Below are 23618 nucleotides of genomic sequence, written 5' to 3'. Positions count from 1 at the left end.
GTAGTCGTATTTATAGCAAAGTTGTGAATCCCTGAACAGGGTTTAATCTAACATCGTTCACTTTTTGTTATTCTTAACCGGCACTTGCAGTAAGGCTTTGTTACAAGGATACTAATATGGGGCTTGGGGATTTGAATATAATATCCCAAATACCCAACAAATTATGACTATAAAACCGCTAAACTGCAAGCTGCATCTGTATAACTTGGAATAACATAGTGATTATCTGTATAAGTAAAGCAGATAGACGCTACCAACATGTGTTAAGTTTGTAGTAGTGTCAGACCAAATTTTCTTAACCGCTGTAACTATTACGTGTTGACAAAACATACAAAATATTTAGCCTAACTCAAAGTGTTGGTAAAAATATTTACAATATTACTTCATCTATCTTATGTGAATACACGCATTGAACATCTATTACCGCCAATTTATGGATCATAGGAATCTAACAGTAATGAAAAAACGCTAAAACATAGTAGCAACACTGGATTTACTTTATATTAATACACATTCAGAATATCTTTCTTAGCAAATCCATTTGTTATTAAAATATATCAGTAAAGCAAATTACACAGTTGTGAAACACAAGAATGGTATAAGCAGCGCTCGGTTATAATCAGTTGAGAGCAGTCTGCCACAAAACATTACCCATGCAGAACGATACAATTACAATGTAACTTATAAAGAATTTTACCCAAGCACATCGCCACGATAACCAGTATATTACAAGGAAGGCGTAACACTTCGTTTCAAATAAATGAAAAACTTAGATTAAACTGAGTTTCAACAACTTATTTTGACCTTCAATTGGTGGATTAAGCAGCAAAAAATATATACTTTCAAGCACAGCAAACAGCCATATATTATATAAGATCTAATTAAACACTTTAAGAGACTTTAACCAATACTTTTTATAAAGTAAAATTGATCGCAGAATCAGATGAGATCTTATGTAAATTATATATTTTTTTTCTAAACTGCTTGATAGTGCAGAAAATATTCTGGCAATACATTAAGCAAAGCTGTCAGTATATCTAGACAGCAGTTGAAATAGTGGCAGATTCAAGTTTGTTACCAAAAGTGTAGTTACAAATTGACAGCACTGCTCACTTTATACCAAACACAGTATCTAATCCTTTATATTAGCAGTGATAAAGGATTTGCAAAGTTGTAATTCAAAATTTTGATGTATGCAACAAGACGGAATATAAACCAGACACTGTTATATGCAATCCTAGATCAGATCTAACCAAATTGTATAACTATGTGTTCACTTATAAAACACCAAGGAAGACAATTTCAAGTCTAACTTAGATTTATAAAACAAGTAATAACTGATTTATTATTACAGTTGTATAAGTTCTATCAATACTACGTAATTCCCAAGAGGATCATATTAATACTGATTCTCACAGATACTCCTGACCTAAGACAAATTAAATCACATTAAAACGGTATTACAACTACTTTTTCTATTCAGAGATTATTGGATTAAAATTAATCCGACCAAATCCTGTGTTTGTAAACATTGTATATATGTGGATCGTGTTTATGTTCTTGTTTTCGTTTTAAATTACCAAATAAAGGTTATATTTTAAAATCCCTACGCACTCCCTCTCCCAAGATATCCAGTCTCTATCCAATTCATGCCACCCTTGATTAGGGGAAGAGTGCTATTTAGGTGTACAATCTATCAATCCCAGGATTGATTTTTCGTGTTTCATTATACTAGTACACAGCACCTCAGCCATACTGTAATTAAACCTGGATCATAGACACAAATTTGTGTATATATTATCTATAAATCCAGAGATTAACAGGCTACCCTAATCTTCAAACCCCAGCAGTGCCATTAGTTCTTTTGCTTTTCTTTGTGGAATTTGAGGAGTCACTGCTTGGAAAGAATAAAAACATTTGGAACACGTGGAAAAGATTATTTTTTTATAACAATGTTATTAAAAGTGATGCTCTCACCCCTTCAAGGGCTTCCTATGGCTTGAGATGTAATAGGGGATAAGGGGAGAGTAGAACCTGTATTGATGCCTGGTAGCACTGTCTGGGGTTTAAGGAAATCTAAAATGCGTCCTCCCCTGCTGGTTTATGCTTTTGCATTGTCTTTGTATTATGCCTTTATTGATTATGCAGTTGTAATGTGTTTAATGGACCTTTTAACAAGTTTCCAGTCTTCTGAACAATTTATGTTAACAGTGACTGATTAAATAAGTCAGCTAATGGAGTAGCTATTTGAGTGTTATTGAATGGCATCTTTATTTATACATTGTTTTTCCTAAATTTTTTTGTCAAATTTGTCTTAATTAACTCATTAAGACACTGTGAAATGTTCAATCTCTTTATGGATTGATACAGATTATATAAAATTCAGATGTGATTTTAATGATATATTTTTTATTTTATTTTATAGATGGTTCAGCACTATGAAGGAACTGTGTAACACACACATTAGAACTTTGTATTGTAATCGGTCAGTCTTGGAGGCAGTTGGTGTTTTGCGTAAAGTTAGCGCACAGTGCCACCTTGTGTCAAAAAATGTTATTTCGGCTTTGGAGCTCAGATACGAACAGTGGCTAAACAAGACACTTCGCTCACGTCAACGGCAAAATTATATCCGCATGCTAAGTTTGTAAGTTAATTTCTAGACATCTGTAGGAAAATATTATAACTACCACTATAACAATTGTGTAAATTAGATAAAATTATGTTAGTTTTAAAGCAATCTAAAGGGACTTTCCAGCCAAAATTGGAACCCACATGGGTGCATTTCAGTTTTGAATAGCAATATACATGTATTAGCAAAAATGCTTCTAATAAAAGCTTTAGCTGTTTTAGAAGTGTATTTAAGTATGCAATGTGCACCAGCATTTTAAACACAGCACTCATAGTGCCTAAGATGCTTGTGCCATCTGGTAATGACTCATCAATGTGTTAATTGCTGACATGATGCAAGCCCTACTGTCACTCTGAGCAGCTACAGTATTTAAGATGCTGGCGCAATTATCTAGCTATGCTTCACATGCAGAGAAAAATGTCAACTCGAAAACAGTGAAAACTTTTACTAGAAGCATTTTTGCCAATACATGTATATTACAAACATACATTTGTTGTTTTTTGTTACATTTGGCTGAACCACGGACGTCCAATGGGCATATATGAAATTGTCTATGAATTGAAAACATTTCCGCCCTACAGATCTCACTGGTTTTTTTTGCAAATTAAAAGGTGGCGAGCTTTTATCAAAATACTCAAAACTATTTATTTTCTGAAAGGAAAACCTATGCATACAAAAATAACAGTGAATTTAAGGTACAGTGCACTGAAAACAACATATTTTGATTTGTATTAGACATAATATTAAAGTTTAAAAATATTCAGTTCTCATAATTTCTATAAAGACTTTTCACCACTCGCAGAGACAGCACCTTTCTTATAGAATTTCATAAGGGCTGCGAGTGTCGGCATGGAAAACTATGTCTAGACTTGCAAATTTGATAGAATTGACCCCTTACTCTAAATTTTAAATAAGCAGTACATTTTTTTCAGACACATTTCAAAATCCCTTCCATTTGCCAGCCCCCAGTATCATGTTAGAGCCATCAGCCAATCACAGACTCATATACGCATACACTGGGAACTCTTGCACCTGCAAAGTAGTAGCTGGTGCCTTAGAAATCTGAATCATGAACGTTTAATTTTGACATTAGTGTCCATTTAACAGTGAATTTTGTAAAAAGAAAATCGCTAGATAATAATTTTCTAAAGGAGTGTGATCAATCCCTTTTTAAAAAACAATTTGTTTTGGTTGCAGTTCAGGGTCATACCCTTTGAACTGTATTTTTACTGTCAAAAAGATCCTGCTCTGACCAGTCACTATGTATCATGTAGCAAGGTCAGCAATCTGAAATCTGCAAGATCCATTCTTGCCTCTCTGGGGGCATCTGGAAAAGCACAATTGTCAGAGCTAAATTACAGGAAAAGCATGATCACCAAATCAGTTCTACACATAACCTGGACTAACTGACATTTGATGCGCCCACCCTCAGGATACAATAGGTCCAACATAATTTGCCTTTCATGTATTGTCTCTGTCCTTTGAATAAGAATCAGCAGGACCTGAAAATCACAAGACTCAGAAAATATGGGCTGCAGTTTAAGTAAGATAATCATTCTGGTTAAAGTGCCATAATACCCAAATGTTTAAACACTTGAAAGTGATGCAGCATAGCTGTAAAAAGCTGACTAGAAAATATCACCTGAACATCTTTAGTAAAAAAGAAAGATATTTTACCTCAAAAGTTTCTCAGTAGCCACATCCCATTGTAAAGTACTTCTAAGCAGCAAATCAGTATGTCTGTCCCAGGACAGCGGAAGGAGCGAGCATTCGTGCACACTCATATTATTTCCCTATTCAGCTTAAGGAAGTTTACAATGAAATCTCATGAGAGTTAAGTCAAATCTCATGAGATCACAGTAAAAGAGTGCATGACCTCAGCACTGCTGATGCTGATTGGCTGCTGTTCATTTCTTAATTTTTTTATTTTTTTTACCTGCAGCTGGGCAGCAGCTGAGTTTAACTTTTTACACAGAACTTACTCTGCTGAGCTGAGGAAATTGTGAGGTAAAATATCTTCCTTTTTTACATAGAGATGCTCAGGTGATATTTTCCTGTTGTCTTTTTACAGTTATACTGCATCAGTTTCAAGCGATTTAGCATATGAGTATTATGTCCCTTTAAGTTATTCATCCTTCCTCAGTGAACAAATATAGATTGACATGCTTTCCTTAATAATAAACAGTGATATGCCTGCAATTTAAAATAAATAAGCATATACAAAAAGGAGCTATCACTTGCACTGAGATTTCAGGTATACTGCAAAGTAATGTATTAAAGGGACAGTAAAGTCATAATTAGACATTCATGATTTAAACAGAACATAACATTTTAAACAACTTTCCAATTTACTTCTATAATTTAATTTGCTTCTTTGTCTTGTTATCCTTTGCAGAACGGTTTATCTAGTTAAGCTCAGGAGCAGCAACCTAGATTATGCATGCACTTCAATGGCTGAATGTAGCTATTTCTACCTTTAATGTCCCTTTAAACATTTTGATGGTGTAATTAAAACTGATATAATTTATGACAATATTGTTTTGCATTACTATTTGTTAGGGTTAAACTGCAAATTGTACTATAGTGTTAAATATGTATACTTGAAATATTCAAAGTATTCAGAGATTTTATAATTATGTGGTAGTAAAGATTAAAGGGATATTATGATAATACAATTAAGTGTTCTGATTCATTATAGTCTTCAAAAAATGATGCTCTGTAAAAACAGAACAAACAGAGCTCAACAAAGTGCACAGGACGACGATTTAAGTGCAGATTAAACAGTGAGTAGTTTATTGAAAAAAGAATAAAAGATGTACACTCACAAGTCTACCCTCAAACATATGAGGTATGTAAAAGCGTTGGTTTAAAAGTTGTATACAAACAACATTCCACATCAAGTGTTTCTTCCCTTACTTTACTTTCCCCTTTGTATCTTAAAAGGGCTTTTTGTGGGTATGTTCCAGTTAACACCAGCGTGTGATCGACCGTGAATATTCCCCACTATGACTATACGTAAGGCTCGGGGTGGGAAAGCTACCGCTGGCTGTGGTCTTACAAACGGAGTTGTGTGGCTATGTGAGCAGTCCTCTGTAAAAGTGAGCCGGCTTTTACAAAGCTCACATAGCCACACAACTCCGTTTGTAAGACCACAGTCTGCGGTAGCTTTCCCACCCCGAGCCTTAAAGGGACATGAAACCCAATTTTTTTTATTTCATGATTCAGATAGAGAATACAATTTTAAACAACTTTCTAATTTACTTCTATTATCTAATTTGTTTCATTCTCTTGGTTTCATTTGTTGAAGTAGCAGCAATCCACTAATGGTTTCTAATAGAACTCATGGGTGAGCCAATCACAATCGATATATATATATATATGCAGCTACCAATCAACAGCTAGAACCTAGGTTCTCTGCTGCTCCTGAGCTTTCCTAGATAAAGCTTTCAGCAAAGGATAACAAGAGAAGTTAGCAAATTAAATAATAGATGTCAATTGGAAAGTTGTTTAAAATTATATTCTTTATCTGAATCATGAACGGACAATGTTGGGTTTCATGTCCCTTTAAGTATAATCATAGTGGGGAATATTCACGGCGATCACACGCTGGTGTTAACTGGAACATACCCACAAAAAGTCCTATTAAGACACAAAGGGGAAATAAAGGGAAGAAACACTTGATGTGGAATGTTGTTTGTATACAACTTTTAAACCAACGCTTTTACATACCTCATATGTTTGAGGGTAGACTTGTGAGTGTACATCTTTTATTCTTTTTTCAATAAACTACTCACTGTTTAATCTGCACTTAAATCGTCGTCCTGTGCACTTTGTTCTGTTTTTACAGAGCATCATTTTTTGAACACCACGGAGATCACACCAGTGAGATTAAAGGAGCTGCATTTAGGAAACACAGGAAGCATTGAGCTCACAGAAGAGCCTAAGTATTCTGCTTTTTTCTTCTTTTCACTGAGAGACGGAATTCCTCATTATTCTTTTTGGTTTGTAATTAATGGACATGCAAGCTTATTTCATGCATTTTGTTTTTACGTTTTAAGAATTGATTCACTTGCATTTCTTTGTGTGGCGCTACCTAAACTGGTTGTTGTCTGATTCATTATAGCATGTCATTTTATCACTAGCAAGATGACAAAAGGGTTAAACACACAGCTAAAGCACCGCTTGGGACCTGCAGAGCACTGCTGCTGACCCAATCAGTAGCGCTAGTTAAACAGCTGGGTTGTGCTAATATCACGGTTGTTTGGATCAGCAATAGCTTCGCTCTGGACCAGCAGTGCTCTGCACAGTTACAGCACCGATTGGGACCCGCAAAGCTCTGCTGCTGACCCAATCAGTAGCGCTAGTTACACAGCTGGGTTGTGCAACTGTGGGTCCCCTGTGTTAGTTTAACTGTGTGTTTAACACCTTTGCAGGCAATAAACACATAGATTTGCTGCATCACTAGTGATAAAATAACATGTTCTAACCAATTAGAGCTTTTCACTGTATAATTATATGTGCACCACTGATCTTGTGTATTTCTCAGTATTCACACATAGCAGAAGTGTAAATACAAAGATCTAAACATCAGTGATTAATATTTTCTATGGCTGATTCATTATTCCCACTGCAGCATCAAAATTCTTACTCCAGTTCTACGTTTGATTGTAACATTGGTGTCTATGGACATGTCTGATATACACGCGATTTCTGAGAAGACTTCTTTGGTATACCAGGAATATTTAAAGTAAGGGCCATTTTAATCCTATACAAGTATATTTACTTTCTTACTATGTAATGAAGAAAACTGCAGTTGAATGGGAGTCCATGAAATCTTTGACTTTTCACAAATTGATCCATGCTAAATCCTTTAAAGAAACACGGTTCTCAAAATATTTTATTGTGCATATAAATGAGCAGCAGATAAGCATGTTTAGAAAAAAAAAATCTTAAAGGAACATGAAGCACAAAACATTTCTATTGCCCTCCAATGCTGTTATGCCTTTAAGGGAATCTGTTATGCGGAATCTGTTGGCGCTCTACAAATACCTGATGATAATAATAATAATAATAATAATAATAAAAGGGGACATTCCAGCCAAAATTGGAATCCACATGAATGCATTTCAGTTTTGAATAGAAGCAGTTGTGTTAGCAAAATGCTTCTAATAAAAGCTATAGCTGTTTACAATCTGTATTTAAAGGGGCAGTCTACTCCTAAATTGTTATTGTTTAAAAAGATAGATAACGCCTTTACTACCCATTCCCCAGATTTGCACAACCAACATTGTTATATTAATATACTTTATAACCTTAAAATCTCAAAAGTTCTGCCTGTTTCTAAGCCCCTGCAGGACACCTTTATCTTAGTGCATTTTATTAGCTCTTCATAGCAAGACACTGCCAGTACATGTGTGCCATATAGATAACATTGTGCTCATTCCTGTGGATTAACGAATGAGTCAGCACTAATTGGCTAAAATGCCAGTCTGTAAATAGCACTGAGATAAGGGGCAGCCTCCAGATGCTTAGATATAAGGTAATCACAAAGGTTAAAAAGTATATTACCATAACCGTGTTGGTTCTGCAAAACTGGGGAAAGGGTGATAAAGGGATTATCTATTTAAACAATAAAAATTCTGGAGTAGACTGTCCCTTAAATATGCACCGTGCACCAGCATTTTAAACACAGCACTTGCTCACAGAGCCTAAGGTGCTTGTACCATCTGGTAAAGACTCAATTTGTTATTTGCTGACATGATACAAGCCCCACCGGTGCTCTGAGCAGCTGCAGTATTTAAAATGCTGGTGCACTTAGAATATCTAGCTATGCTTCACATGCACGTGATAACTTTTACTAGAAGCATTTTGCTAAAACATGTATATTGCAAATATGTTTCTACTCAAAGATGTCATTCATCTATGTGCATTTACATTTTGACCGGAATGTCCCTTTATTTAATCTCTCTCTAAGGTCTTGTATCTTTTGAGAATCATATAGCCCTGTAGAATCCACAGCATTCAATTTGAGTCATCAATATTGTATTTAATGTTAAATTTAGATTTAAAAAAATATTTGTAATATTTTTATCTCTTCTTGCAGTCAGAATTAATTTGTTAAATTGTGTTATTTTTTTATTTTATTTGTTTTTACATGTAATCCTTTATGTTGTTTACTTAGTAAATATTCACATACATATATTTTTTTAATTTACTTCAGGTACATAAAGTCTCTTCTGCAATATACTGAAAATATGGCAACATGCACCAGCATTGAAAAGAATTTATGGGATAAAGCTATTGAACTAACCAGAAAGATCCTCTTAAAAATTAGACTATTTCATGAAAAACAGAATTCTTCTCAAGTAATGAAGGATACAGACCAAGACAATCTATAGTAAATTAGGAGCAATTTATTGTTATTTATGTAAAATAAAATATTTTTTTCAGGACTTTGGTTGAGTCAATTCATTTAAGCATTGTAATATGAGTTAAACCCAATGAGGCCAATTTAACAAAGGTCTTGCAGACCTGATCCGACAGTGCGGATCAGGTCCGCAAGACCTCGCTGAATGCGGAGAGCAATACACTCTCTGTATTCAGCATTGCACCAGCAGCTCACAAGAGCTGCTGGTGCAACGCCGCCCCCTGCAGACTCGCGGACAATCAGCCGCCAGCAGGGGGTGTCAATCAACCCGATCGTACTCGATTGGGTTGAATTCTGCCGATTCCTGTCTGCCTGCTCAGAGCAGGCGGACAGGGTTATGGAGCCGCCAGCAGGGGGTGTCAATCCGCAAGACCTCGCTGAATGCGGAGAGCAATACGCTCTCCGTATTCAGCATTGCACCAGCAGCTCACAAGAGCTGCTGGTGCAACGCCGCCCCCTGCAGACTCGCGGACAATCAGCCGCCAGCAGGGGGTGTCAATCAACCCGATCGTACTCGATTGGGTTGAATTCTGCCGATTCCTGTCTGCCTGCTCAGAGCAGGCGGACAGGGTTATGGAGCAGCGGTCTTTGTGACCGCTGCTTCATAACTGCTGTTTCTGGCGAGTCTGAAGACTCGCCAGAAACACCGGCCCACAAGCTCCTTACAGAGCTTGATAAATGGGCCCCATTCTCTTTATATTTGAGCTTATATTTTCAGTTTCAGTGAGTATTGTTTAATGAAAACACACTAGACCTTTTAGAAATGTATTTTAGGATTAACTTTCATAGATGTGAAAATAGATACTTTTAACTCAGTAGAAGCATAGGGCATAGAGAGTTAGAACTATAACTATTACTTGGGTGCTGCTGCGCTGCTTGCGCCACTCACATTTTGAATGGTTTGAGGGTGACAGCTTGCAACCTGGTTTACAACTGTTTCTATTAAAGGGATATGAAACCCACATTTTTTTCTCTTGTGATTCAGACAGGGCATACAGTTTTAAATTATTTAATGTGACATCCAAACATACACAAGCTCCACATAAAGGTAATCTGCAGATATACCCTAATAAGCACTGGAGTTACTTAATCCAATGTCCATGGAATAAAGGAGCCCAATTCCACCATTACAGCAGGGCAATCCCAAAATGAGTCGTTCTTCTTTACTGTGATGAATATGTTATTGTGGCCCCAGCAGGCATTGAATTAATTAATTGAATATGGTGGCATTGAATTAATTTAGGGGAATTTTGGCACCACTGGCAATTTTCTTTTAATAAATACTCCCATATAAGACCCACTACCCCTAGAAAAACGTCTCTCGGTGTCTTTAACCAGTTGTGTCTGTTGGAAGGGAATGTTCTTTTTTAAACGGTACTGACACCACAAATATTTTAGACCCAGAACTGTTAAAGTATTGGGTATAAGAAGAGCCCAAATATTTGGGCTCTTTGAGTCATCTAAATAGTGTGTCTTGAAAGAATATATCTCCCTGGTGGCAATCTCACCTTTCAATCTGTATAAATAAATAAAGAGGGGTAATAATATTTGGAATGAGGAAAGTCTAAACAGACATAGCTTATTAACTTGTCGTGTGGGACTTACTACAGATGCAGTGCAACAAACCTCAAGTATCAAAAATTAGATGCAAATAAAGTAAGTTAGACATCTATGAGAAGGTTAGGGAATACTCCATAAGGGTAAACTGTTTATACATTTAATATAAATTCAAACCTGAAAAAGCTAGGAGGCAAAAGTTGCTCTGTAGAGCAAACACTGTTCATGGAGGTCTAACTTCATGAAATCCTGGGGTTCCACCACTGGGATCTCGCCGGGCCAAAGGAGTTAAAGTAGATGTCTTGCTCTGCTTAGGTCCAATAGTTTGCCACTTATGAGACATTTTATGCAATATTTTAACTGAGTCACTTGTAGGTTTATCTCTTGGTAATGAAGATACAGCAGGATTCAGTCCCAGAGCTGTACAGAAATGAAGGACTTCCTTGGGATCCCTACATGTAAGACGCTTATTGACGTGTATTGCAATCAGATGGGTCAGGAAGCCCCAATTACAGGAAGACCCAATTATATGATAATTTTCTAATTCTGCAGTAGGACAGTAAGATGGTAAAATGTATTTCTGTGCTGCATGGTCCGAGATGATAGGTCAGCATAAAATTGTAGGACAGTCCCTCTAAAACAAATTGGCATGGGATTTTTTTCTTTGTCCTGAAAATTCTTGAATTTGATAAAAATGTCTTTAGGAGGAGTATTATCAAATGGTTTTGGCTAGAGTGCTCTGTTTGCCCAGTCCCATGGTATAATGGGTAAAGGGGAGTCACTTGTCATATGTGCAAATTGGGCTGGCAGGTGAGTAGGGAAATCTTTCAGTAGAACTGATTCAGGTACAAGAGCTACAGTTTTTTCAAGGTCCTCAACTTTATTATTGACATAACTAATCACTTCTGCCTGAGTTTTCAATTTCTCCTGGATGTTGTCATGCCACACCGCTCTAGCCGTTGCTAGGGGCGCGGCGTCTCCCTCCCTGCTCGTTGCCAGGGGCAGTGTCGGGTCCGGATGCGTGCGGCGCTGACGTCATCGCCGCACACGCTCCTGATGCCGGTCAGACCTCTGTGGCGCGAATCCTGTGCCTATTTAAAATTATTACAAACGATCTGTCACTGCCCAAGTATAGGTGTTACTTTGTGTGCTCCTGGGTGTGACAGATCGTTATATCTATCTATCTGACCATTCTAGTGGTGTGCCCTTGTACTGCTTTACTGTTGCCAAACCCTGCCTGTCTGACTATTCTAGTGGTGTGCCCTTGGACTGCTTTACTGGTGCCAAACCCTGCCTACCTGACCATTCTAGTGGTTCATCCTTGGACTGCTCTGCCGTTGCCGCTGGGGACTGTCCTGCCTGTGGTGAGTGCCACCTTCCTCATCTCACTAACTTTCTCTGCTTTGGGATATTCCCTATCATTCTGGCTCGACGCCGGGATAACAAGACTACTGGCCGAGTTTGGTCTGATAGAGGAGTATCCCACGAGCGTTATAGATGTGGTTCATATATAAATGGATTAAATTACGTTATCCTTCAGGGTTTCTACTTTAAACCCCAATGTGTGTATTTTGTGTTTGAGGTCTGCCAATTCCTTTCGCATACAGGTACTGACATTTTTAGCAACGTCCTGTTTAGAAGCGAGTGAGGACTGCAGCTTTTGTATATTCCCATCTGAGTTTGGGTCTAGGTTTGGGGTAGGGAAGATGCTTGCCAGGCTCTCCCCACCTTGTGCAGAAGCTGGGGAGTGATAGACAGAGGCGTCTGATGTACTAAAGAAAGAGGAGACAGTGGTGTCTCTACCAGAGGTTGTAACCTAGTGGGTTTATCTCTTTTAAGATGTTTCTTAGTGGCCATAGTGGTTACCCAGTTTACCTTCAGGTGTCCTCTATATAAAGCTGAGGGTACTGGTGATTTCAGTTAAAGCCTTCTGCATTATCAATAGATTACACAGAGTTCACAAGCTGTTAGTTGATACAAAAGTAAATATGCACCATAAACCAGTCCAGGATCGATTGAGTACAAGCATATAAATTGTAAAGTTGAGTATCAAATATATAATTTATACAACCCTAAATAGTGGTGCAGGGAAGTAAGTCATTCTGTTATATTAGTAATAATTTTTTAGTGGTCCATGGAGGTGGTTCCAGGCAATAAGCTACCTTTGGAATATCTCTCTAATTTTCCTATCTCACCTTTGCAAGCCCAGGTGGTCTATCTCACTCCTGGAAATTATTGATTAGCAGACAGGAAGGGAAAATTTGGAGTTAGGCTTCCTCCATGCAAGGTCTCTGTAGTTGGGTTTATGGCCATATCTTCCTGCCCTGTGCTGCACGGGACTGTTTCCAGGTAACAGGGAAAGCCCCTCCACTCTCCCGTATCAGAACAGGAATACCCACGACACCGCCGGTTTAAGGTACGATCTTCTGTTCTTGTGGGAGCCAAGATGGTGGCTGTATCCCTATGTTGTGGCTCTTTCATACCTAGCTCCCAGGTAGTCAGCAGGACACCAAGGACATAAGGAACAGTCCTGTAGGTAATGTGGGGGTTATGTCTTCCCTCTATGATGCTTCCATGCCCCCAAGTGAGGTTTGCAGATATGCTTAGACCGTTTCACTGGAATTTTTGAATTACACCATCATTTTGGTAGTAGCAGGCTCTGCCCCCTCAAAAGTTAAGTTTTAATTCTATTAGTTAATTACACCTAGAGTGTTTTTATGCATTTTTGGGGGTCTTATGAACTATTTAATTTCCCTATTTATTAAGTCCCACCTCCAGTATCAGACCCAAAACCCCACCAAATTAATCTGTTTTTTTTGCCTTTGGACCCCAAGAAAGGATTGGAAAATCAAGAGGTTGCTCCAGATTAAAAGGTTGCTCCAGATATCTCCTAAGTAACTCTTCTTCTTTCTCTGTCTTCGTCCCTAAAGTCAATAGGTGGGCGCCTCACCTTATTTCTTCCAAATTGGTACCATAGAATTCAGGTTTCTTGGTTCATTCATACAGTTTCAGGTCTTTATCTAGATTTTGGGGGGGGGGGGGGGTTTCTCTTCAAATTGTACTCTCCACTCCTATAAAATTTAACTCCGGATTTAAAAATTATAGACAAAGAAGTTTCCCTCAAAAACGAGCTGTAGAATCTATTCCTTGGTCTCAGGACAGTATTTAAGCAAAATTTTTCTATTAAAAAAAAAAGAGTGATTGATATAGTCCAATTATTAATTTCAGATCCCCTTAATGCTATTTAACTTACAATCATTTAAAATGGAGGGTATTTATTTCCTAAATAATGATCTCCTGTAAAGAGATTGTATGGTAAGGCTCGATCTTATCAATGCTTATTTAACTGTTCCGATTCACAGGTCCCACAGAAAATACTTTAAATTTATTTGGAAAGATTTACTCTATCAGTTTACCTGTCTTCTGTTCGATTTATCCTCCACTCCTTGGGTTTTTACCAATCAACTCAAACCCATATTTGCATGGTTAAGAAACAGTGGGATTAATCTTATAATTTATTTGGACAATATCCTCATTATAAATCAAGACCAATGCCTTACATTCCAATGTTTTTGGCTTACAAGATCTCTCTTGGAAAATTTGTGATTTATAATAAACAAAGTCAGTCCTTATCTCTACTTGTATTATAACAATTTCAGTTTTCCAAATAAACTCAGTTCTTTCAACCCTAAGTCTCCCATCAGAAAAGATAGCAAAAGGAAAATTGTTCATGTTTTAAGAAAGTTTGCTGTATATAAAATCCCTAGTTTGCACTATAGGTTTATTGTCTTCCTCCATCCAAGCCATTTTTCCACCTCCTTACATTACAAAGCTTTGCAGCTAGATCCAACTTTAAAATTTGTCCATATTTCATTTGGAGACCAAACCGAGAAGCTGCAGCACTGGGTGTCATTCTTCTACTGTGGCCTCATCAAGGTGCTTATGTGTTCTCTTCTTTCTCCATGATTGCCTGAATCATTTGGGGAGTTTCAGGTTGTCAGATTTCCCTTCTCCTCATTAAACCTTGTTGGTGAGAGCAACTGTGGTTTCTGGTGCTTCTGGAACTTTCCTTTCAGATTCCCTTGTTCCAACCAACAATTCCTTATCTTCTGGCAGACCCTTTACAGAATCCTCAGCCTCTTATTTAAACAAATTCCCGTCACCTTATAGCTTGGTCGATTTCAGGAAATCTTCGTATCTCATGGGCCTTTCTCGAGAAGCTGAAATCCTCCTCCAGGATTCCTGGGGGCTAGAAACTAAAAAGTGTTATTCCTATACATGTAACAGGCACATAATTTATTCTCTCATCTACATCAACGGTCCTCAAGTACCCCCAACAGACCAGATTTTCATTATAGCTGAACTATACAGGTTAGAAACCATGGTTACTGATCAGCTGATTATTTCACCTGTGCTCTAGCTCAGCTATAATGAAAACATGGCCTGTTGGAGGAACTTGAGGACCGCGGTTGAGAAACACTGATCTACATGATTCAGGTCTAGCTTATAGATCTATTAAAATAGCTAGATCTGCTATTTCTGCAGGTCATTTAATTATTAATAACCAACCTGTAGGATGCCATTTGCATGTTTGTCACCTTCTTAACCCCTCTTCCCAAATATACTTTCTTTTGGGATATTAGTTTAGTTATTTCTTTCCTACAAAATTGCCCCCATAATCACCTATTTTCCCTTAAACAATTTTTGGCAAAATCAACCACTTCTAACTATGTAGTATTTGTTTCGGGTGTTAAAACTATTGATTCTAAATATTTTTCTTTTTGTGATACCTTCCTTATTTTTTGTTGTATTATAACTCTCATTCTTTTTTCTATCCTTTGTTACCTGAAAATCCTAATTTATGTGTTGTAAATTACCTTAAAAAGTATAAAGCTAGAACTAAAGACATTAGATTTCTAGGTTCAAAACTGTGCATTTCTTTCATTCCATCTCATGAACCTGTCTTCTCCACATCTATTGCTAGAGGGGTTAAATGGATCATGGTTTACTCTGGAGTGGATAACAATTGTTCAGCTTACTCCCTCAGAGGAGCTTCAGCTTCTAAAGCTTTATATTTTTAAGTCTGCTTTACTCCAGGGCATTTTAAATTCAGCTGATTGGTCTTCTGAAAGTACTTTTAAACAATTTAAAACAATTTTATTTTAAGCTAGCCAATGGAGCCACATCTTTTTAAATGAATTAATACATTTTTGCCAGCAAAATATGAGTATCTGGTCTTGTTTAAAGACGCAGACAAATATTTTCCATCTCTTTCACATGTGTGATGTTCCCTCATTTGTTATTGTATGATATTTTAATGTTTCTTTATTTTTCAGCCTTTAATGCCTAAGTCTCCGGATCAACACCTCTTCATAGACGTTTCCAAGTGTTTGTAACTTTCAAAGGATTTCTTGGGTTCTATAACTTCCTTTCAGCATTGCACCTTTCAGACCTTTCTTCCACAAAAGTTTATAAGCTTCTTTTTTTGATGACTGTAATTACATAATTTGTTTTCTCCTGTTTTAAATCTGTGGGCTCCTTTTTCCCCCTTTTCTTTTGAAATGGTTTAGTCTGAGCATCAATTACAAAAGAGGTGGTGTATAGGATCTATGAACATTCCGATTGCCAGATTTTCTTGGCTGTTTCGGGCCTTCATTGGCCTCTCTTTTTCAGCTGCGTTGCTGGCTTTGTTATTTTTTCTGTTAATGTTTTAGAAGTTTTTTTGTTTAAATGAGTACTAAAAAAAAAGTTTAAGCAAAATATTTGTCTCTGGGTTTTTAAAGGGACATGAAACCCAAATTTTTTCTTTCATGATTTCGAAAGAGCAAGCAATTTTTAACAACTTTCTAATTTACTTCTATTATCTAATTTGCTTCATTCTCTTAATATCCTTTGCTGAAAAGCATATCTAGATAGGCTCAGAAGCTGCTGATTGGTGGTTGCAACAAAGGATTTCTAAAGAATGATGCAAATTAGATAACAGAAGTAAATGGAAATGTTGCTTAAAATTGTATTCTCTACCTGAATCATGAAAGAAAAAATGTGGGTTTAATGTTCCTTTAATAAAATCTAGATTATTCCATCACAAGGTTAGGGTAACTGGAATTTCTACAGTTTGTAGTTTTTATTGTTATTAATTTGTACAATTTACCTATTGTACTTAAAAGTGTAATGACAGAAACAAATATTTTTTTTGTTCCTGATAATATTTAGTGTAAAGAAATGATTTCCTATGCTGCAAGAAAATACATCTTTATGATTGATTGTTTTATTTAAAATATAATTTTCAATACAAATTTAGGCTATAAGAAGTTAAATAGGTGACTCTGAAGAATGTTAAAGGCACACTAAAGTGAAAATTAAACTTTCATGATTCAGGTAGAGCATACAATTTTAAACATCTTTCCAATTTACTTCCATTAACAAAATGTACAGTCTTTTTATATTTATACTTTTTGAGCCACCAGCCCCTACTGAGCATGTGCAAGAATTCACAGAATATACGTATATGCATTTGTGATTGGCTGATGGCTGTCACATGATACAGGAGGAGTGGAAATAGACACAAACTTGTCAGAATAAAAATCTACTACTCATTTGAAGTTCAGAACAGGGGCTCCATGTACAAAGCAGTGTCAGCACATGCAAGCCTGCTTCCCACAATTTAAGAAGAGAAATCACTGAGAGCTCCCTCTTCCTCGTTGATTGATAGTCGCAAGAGTGAAGGGGCAGGCATTACACACTCAGTGGAGTGTGTAATGCTACATATTGGCCGGCGGACGAACAAATCCGCTGCCCGTATGCAGCAAAGGCGTGTGGACAGCTTCTCAAGTTGAGATGTTGTCCGCACTTCTTTTAATATGTGGGGCCCTAAGTGCTATTGCATTGTCTTTTTATCATGCATTTATTCATTATGCAAACCAACTGTGTTTGATGGTCCTTTAAGTGAATTGAACAGCTATGTATATACTTGTCTGAAATCTACAATTTCACCACTAGATGGCACTGCAGATTGTATTATTGTTATGAGACGTTTAAACATTTCAAATACAAGATGACAATTATTCATCTACAATTACTTGGTTATTTTAATTTTAGTTGTGTGTTTTCTAAGGAGGGTCAACTATACATACACATATCAGTCATCTTAAGGAAATAGGATGGTTTCCTGTCAAATTTAGAAATATTTATGTCAATGTAAAACAATCAACAGGGCTTGTATAAAAGTTTGACTCAACAATGATTCATAGCGAGGCACTCAGTGGTGTTGCGTGAAAAAAAGCACAGCTTGCCTCAATTTTGTAGCTTGTTCAGTACATTTCCATGTTTATCTTCTTAGATGAGTAGAAATTGTCTTTAGTCTTTTTCCAAATATATTCCAATTACATTTGTAAATGTTTTATTACTGAAATAATGATGTATGCTGTTTACATTATGATTTATTTTGCATGAGAGGTAATTAGAAAAGACTCAACAAAAAAGACTCACAAAATGCACAATTGAAAATGAGCCACCAACTTCATTATCGCAATATTTTATTTATTGTGTTTAGAAAATCTTTATTTCATAATATAACAATGAAATAAGGAAAATGTAACATAACTAACATTCCAAGGAAATGTGTAATTAATTAAAATGATTGCAGCAACTAGCAGAACAAGTTTCTAAATCCTAGAAATAATATAAGTAATAAAAATGTTTGTTTGTTAATGTGAACAACTTTCAAAAGTCTATAAATAACGATGGCACATTGCTTATAATTTAGACAGCACAATTCACTAAGGGCCCAATGATCAAAATGTTGCTGGAAAAGATGTGAAAAATTACATCTACACTTGTAGGGGCCACCCTCATGGAATTATCTAAAAAAAGGGTCTGTCTCTGCGAGTAGTAAGATGTCTCCCATAGAAAGTATTGCTGCTCGCAGGGAAGGGAAGCCTCACCAGGGAGAGCGAAGTTAGCAGGGAGCAGGGGGCACACATTAAAAATTAAATCCTGTAGCTAATACAAATCAGATTACTCTGCTTTTATTGTATAGTATCTTACAATCTCTATTTTTGTATATACAAGTTTTTTTCTGTTAGGGTATTAAGTGTTTTGCATATTTTGACACAATTTAACCACCTTTTAGTTTATGGGGAAAAACAGTGAGAACTGCAGGAGAGAAATGTTCAGATAGTACTACAGACCTGGAGGAGGAATTTCAGCTACTTCAATGTAATGCCCCTGTTCAGCCCACTGGCAGAGGTGAGGAACTCATTTAACAATAAGGAAAACAATACGTTTTAAAATTTGTATTATAAATACAAATTTTACAGTATTTATTGCCTGTGCAGTGTAGTTTTATTATGATTTGTAACATGCACCTTAAATAGCTTTTTCCTGCATAATTTCAATACGATTTAAAATTTTTCCATAAAATGACAATTTTTGCAGAACAATTTTTTTTTAATGTGATTAAACCATACAATTGTTACTGTGTATTTTTATTTCAATATTTTATTTATTTAAGAAGAGAAATGGAGAGGGCGCCACATAGCGTAATATTGCTTTACAAAGGATAATACGACAAGCAGAAAGGTAATGCGCTTACCGGAGACCGTGGTACTGTGCTGTGACCAGTACTGATAAGCCTGCTAGCACTTAAGTCAGTGGTTAGTACACTGTCAGATCTGATTCCTCCCGGGGCTTTATCCTGGGGCCAAGGAATGGTGCTGTGGGCGTTTCTATGTCCAGCAACTGCGGTGTGTTGCTCAATTGGATTTAAACCAGAAATAGAGTGAACAACTTCCCAAGTTTAAAAGATTTCAAACTTGGGAAGTTGTTCACTCTATTTCTGGTTTAAATCCAATTGAGCAACACACCGCAGTTGCTGGACATAGAAACGCCCACAGCACCATTCCTTGGCCCCAGGATAAAGCCCCGGGAGGAATCAGATCTGACAGTGTACTAGCCACTGACTTAAGTGCTAGCAGGCTTATCAGTACTGGTCACAGCACAGTACCACGGTCTCCGGTAAGCGCATTACCTTTCTGCTTGTCGTATTATCCTTTGTAAAGCAATATTACGCTATGTGGCGCCCTCTCCATTTCTCTTCTTAAACAGTGCCATCCCTGCTCTCTGGGAACAAGAGGAGCTGCCTACACAGGAACCCTTGGATTAAAAAAGACCACCAGACCGATATAGGACTGCAACCATCTCTTCTTAGACTCGTTATTTGAGTGAGACACACTTGGCGAGAACGGAGTAACTATTTGTGGGACTTGTCATTATTGTTTGGGTGTCTTATTAATACTTGTATTTTGCATTTTATATTATCTATAGTAGCGCGCCTTCGTATCTCCCAGTGAGATACTACACCATTTTATTTATTTGTTACATACATTTTTAAATTAATTTTTTTGTGAGTCCTATTGCAATGTATCTATCTCCTTCATATACTTAAAAACAGGATTTGCAAGACACACTGCTCTCAAGGTAAAAACTGCCTTTATAGAATTAGGACAGGAGTTTGATAGTACTGAAGAGATTTCTTATAGAATCTCACAAGCCCAGACAACTTTAGATCATCATCTCCAGCTTCACCATTTTCTCATATTTAACAAGTGCTTATATTTTTCTAAGAAGCTTATGCACTAAAGCTCATTAATTTCTCAATTTATTTTAGTGAATGAGATGCATAGTACAGCTATAAACTCATGAGGCTGGAGAGACCTCACACTGGGTTTTGCCCAGTGTATTTTACATAGATAGATAGATAGCCATATATATTGGCTAAATAGCATTGAGGATTGCTGCCAATTTTCATTGCACTACTCTCAGAAAGGGCAATATCTATAGGCCTGACTGGGGCCTAGTGTGCACACAAATTACGGCTTAGGTAGAGCACATCCCAAGATGGGTACAACAATACACAACATGCCTTCATTTAGCACCCATAGGGAGTGCAGTATTAGTATTTATAATATACTCATATTAACACGATAGGCTATACAACATACACATATAAAATACAAACAGTTTATAATATAAACCAAAATTATCTAATTAATGATGTCATTAACTTAGGTGATGCCATATTTAAGAATATTTGTATCCACGTGTTAAGTTTATTTAGGTAATATATTTAAAAATATTTTAATCTATATGTTATATATATGTATGAAATATTACAGCAGATGGATGTAAGATCCATATTACTAAGAAGATATTGCAGAATTAAAGGGACATTCTAGTGTAAAAATAAAATGCTATATATTGTTAGAGTTACTGTGTGTTAAATCACTACAAAGGAGTATAAAGTCACTCCTGATGATGAAACATGTGGTAAGCAAATGAGAAGTGGGCATACATGAGTATCGTCCAATCACTGGACATATCTTCATCTGGAGCCAGATGCTGGTTTTCCAGAATTTCAACTTCGGCTGTGTTTATAAGCATCTTTGGAAGGAGCCAAACACATAATAAAATAAATGAATTTTGATTAAAATGAAAAATGCTCTAAGAAAATGGAACATTTTATTGTTACACTTGAACGTCCCTTTCACATAAATGTGACAAATAACAGTACAACACACTAACACTTAAAAGAACATTAAATGACTCATGAGTAAAATTGTTCTTGTCCCACATTCATTAGAGAGGCCAAAAAGCAAATCCTGTAACCCATAAATGCTGCAAATCAAATAGCAAATTTGGCAAATTTAAGCATATTGAAAACTTACTTTACAGGCTTTGCTTGTTAGCCTCTGTAGTGTTAGACAAAGGCCAATTCTTACACAAAAACGAGAGGCTGTTGATCACAATCTATCATTTGATAATTACCTAAATGTCAATAACTACTGATGAGTCACTTTCAATCACAATCATCCATTTTGTTTTTTGGTAGCATTTTGTTTTCATTATGATTTCAGTGAAATGTGCCAGTCCTGTTTTAGTCATCACAATCCAAATTTGTGATATGTAACAACACATTTACAAGGCCATTTTTCACTTCTCAAATTACTCGGCTAAAAATAATTTGATAAATGGGTCAATCCATCTCAAGTGCTCCAACAAAGGTTGCTTGACCATATTTAATTTTCTTGAAATGCTCTGCATGCACACTATACTTACCTAGGTACCCCCTAAAAAAAGTTTAGGACTGAGACTCGAACCCTTCCCATTATAAATTGACCCTAAAAGTGGAACTTTCAGCAATCTTGATCATTAATGTCTAAGGAACAAGAATCTGCAAAATTTTCATATGTGTACATGTACCTTGTAATGTTCTCTAGAGATAAGTGCAGAGATAGTAAGCTTTCTGTAATCATCTGTAAAACCAAAATTTGTTGTGCGCCATGACAAAAGATGGCCATTGTGGTTAAACCAAGTAAAATAAAAATGAAAAACTTTACCAGTATATACGCAAACAAAATATGGAATATTAAAAATGATCAATAAACCAACTTGACAATTATTGGACCACTTGAGATAGATTGACCCAAACCAAATGACAACACTTTTTGACTCCTTTCCGTGTCCCACAAAAAAGTCTTCTACTGGAACATTGGTTTTGTGCATGTGCAAGACACACTGACATTACCGCTGCCATATTGAATGACTTTAGGAAGCAACGCCCCCAGATACAAATGATACCTGCTCAATCAAAATCACAAATTCATAATAAGCACTAATGAAAATGAGCTTAATCAATACCAACAAACACATGCCCACTTTACCGACAATACCCCTGTTCAAATCCCTTAAAGAGACATCATGCATGGACCATAATAATTAGTGGCTTAATAGATTTAATACTCACTAAGACTGTTGTTTTCCTCTCTGCCCTATTAGAATTTCCAGTCATCACTTCAGTGACGTGTAGAGCAGGTGGGTCAGTGAAAAGCAGAGAAAAAAATATATATATGGGCGAAGAGTTGGCACACAGCCTAATAACAAACATTTCACCCAATTAGGCTTCTGAACATTTATGCTATGAAGTGCATGGGGCCGATTTATCAAAGCGTCAATCTCGGGGCATTCGCTGGAGTCAATACGCTCGCCAGACATCGCTGCCGTGAATCCACATACCATGCCCTTATTTATTAAAAAGTCTGTCAAAAACATGCGCGTCAAGTACGGAGCAATGAGCATCGGACTGTTGATAAATAAGAGTCATCGATGTCGCAGATATTCAGTTTTTTTCAAACTTTATTAATACCATATAATGACTGTCCATGAACAAGCACAATTCTCAAAAGCTAATCTTTTATTTTTCATCCGTTAATGAACAAGAAATAGCTAGATTTATACCTCAGCAAACAATATCTCATAGAAAGTTATTTTTTTGTTTTATTTATTTGTTATACAAACAATCTGATATATTATATTTCACATAAATTAATGTGTATTTGTATTTCTAGAAATCATATGACTATCTCATGTTTTTTTCTTTTTTTAAAATGATTAATAATGCTAGAATTAGTACATATATCTTTGCACATACTTGTGTATATATATATATATATATATATATATATATATATATATATATATATATATATATATATATATATATATGTGTTATTTCAGAAATCTTTTCCAAACATATTTAAATGTCCCTAAATTTTATTTTGTTCTAAACAATGTTGTCTTTCATATCTCTGTGTTTATTTATACTACTATATGTATATAGTGTACATATATTATTATTCTGAGCAAGAATAATATGCGAATATAACATGTAATCAGGGTATCATAGGTATTTATTTCAAATCAATGGATATTTTAAGAGCTGGGCCAGTTTTTTTTCTGCACCTGTGTAGCCCTTCCTGATTGCAGTGTAGTTTTAAACACCAACCCTACAGGTGTTATAAAATGGGCTGGCATATAAGATGACATTTCTTAATGAAAATGAAATTAAAGAGAAGGAAGAAAAACACTGAAAATATCATGACAGTAAAGAGGTGATTTTAATTTCTGCTGTATCTGATTCATGACAGTTTAATGTTTGGTGGACTATCC

General features: G+C 36.2%; 1 protein-coding gene across 1 annotated transcript in view; it reads left to right on the top strand.

Annotated features, from left to right (window-relative positions):
* The window catches only part of ERMARD (ER membrane associated RNA degradation), a 119387-nt gene extending 110306 nt beyond the window's left edge, over window positions 1–9081 (top strand). Inside the window, exons 17-19 of the mRNA XM_053710995.1 lie at window positions 2426–2644; window positions 7263–7376; window positions 8850–9081. Coding sequence (XP_053566970.1) covers window positions 2426–2644; window positions 7263–7376; window positions 8850–9027 — 511 coding nt within the window. The 3' untranslated portion in view covers window positions 9028–9081. The remainder of the gene's footprint in view (window positions 1–2425; window positions 2645–7262; window positions 7377–8849) is intronic.
* The last annotated feature ends 14537 nt before the right edge of the window (window positions 9082–23618 follow it).

This window comes from Bombina bombina, chromosome 4, assembly GCF_027579735.1.
Source record: "Bombina bombina isolate aBomBom1 chromosome 4, aBomBom1.pri, whole genome shotgun sequence".
NCBI classification, from domain to species: Eukaryota; Metazoa; Chordata; class Amphibia; order Anura; family Bombinatoridae; genus Bombina; species Bombina bombina.
Note: the sequence above shows the minus strand (reverse complement) of the source record. Positions and strands in the feature narration are given on the sequence as shown.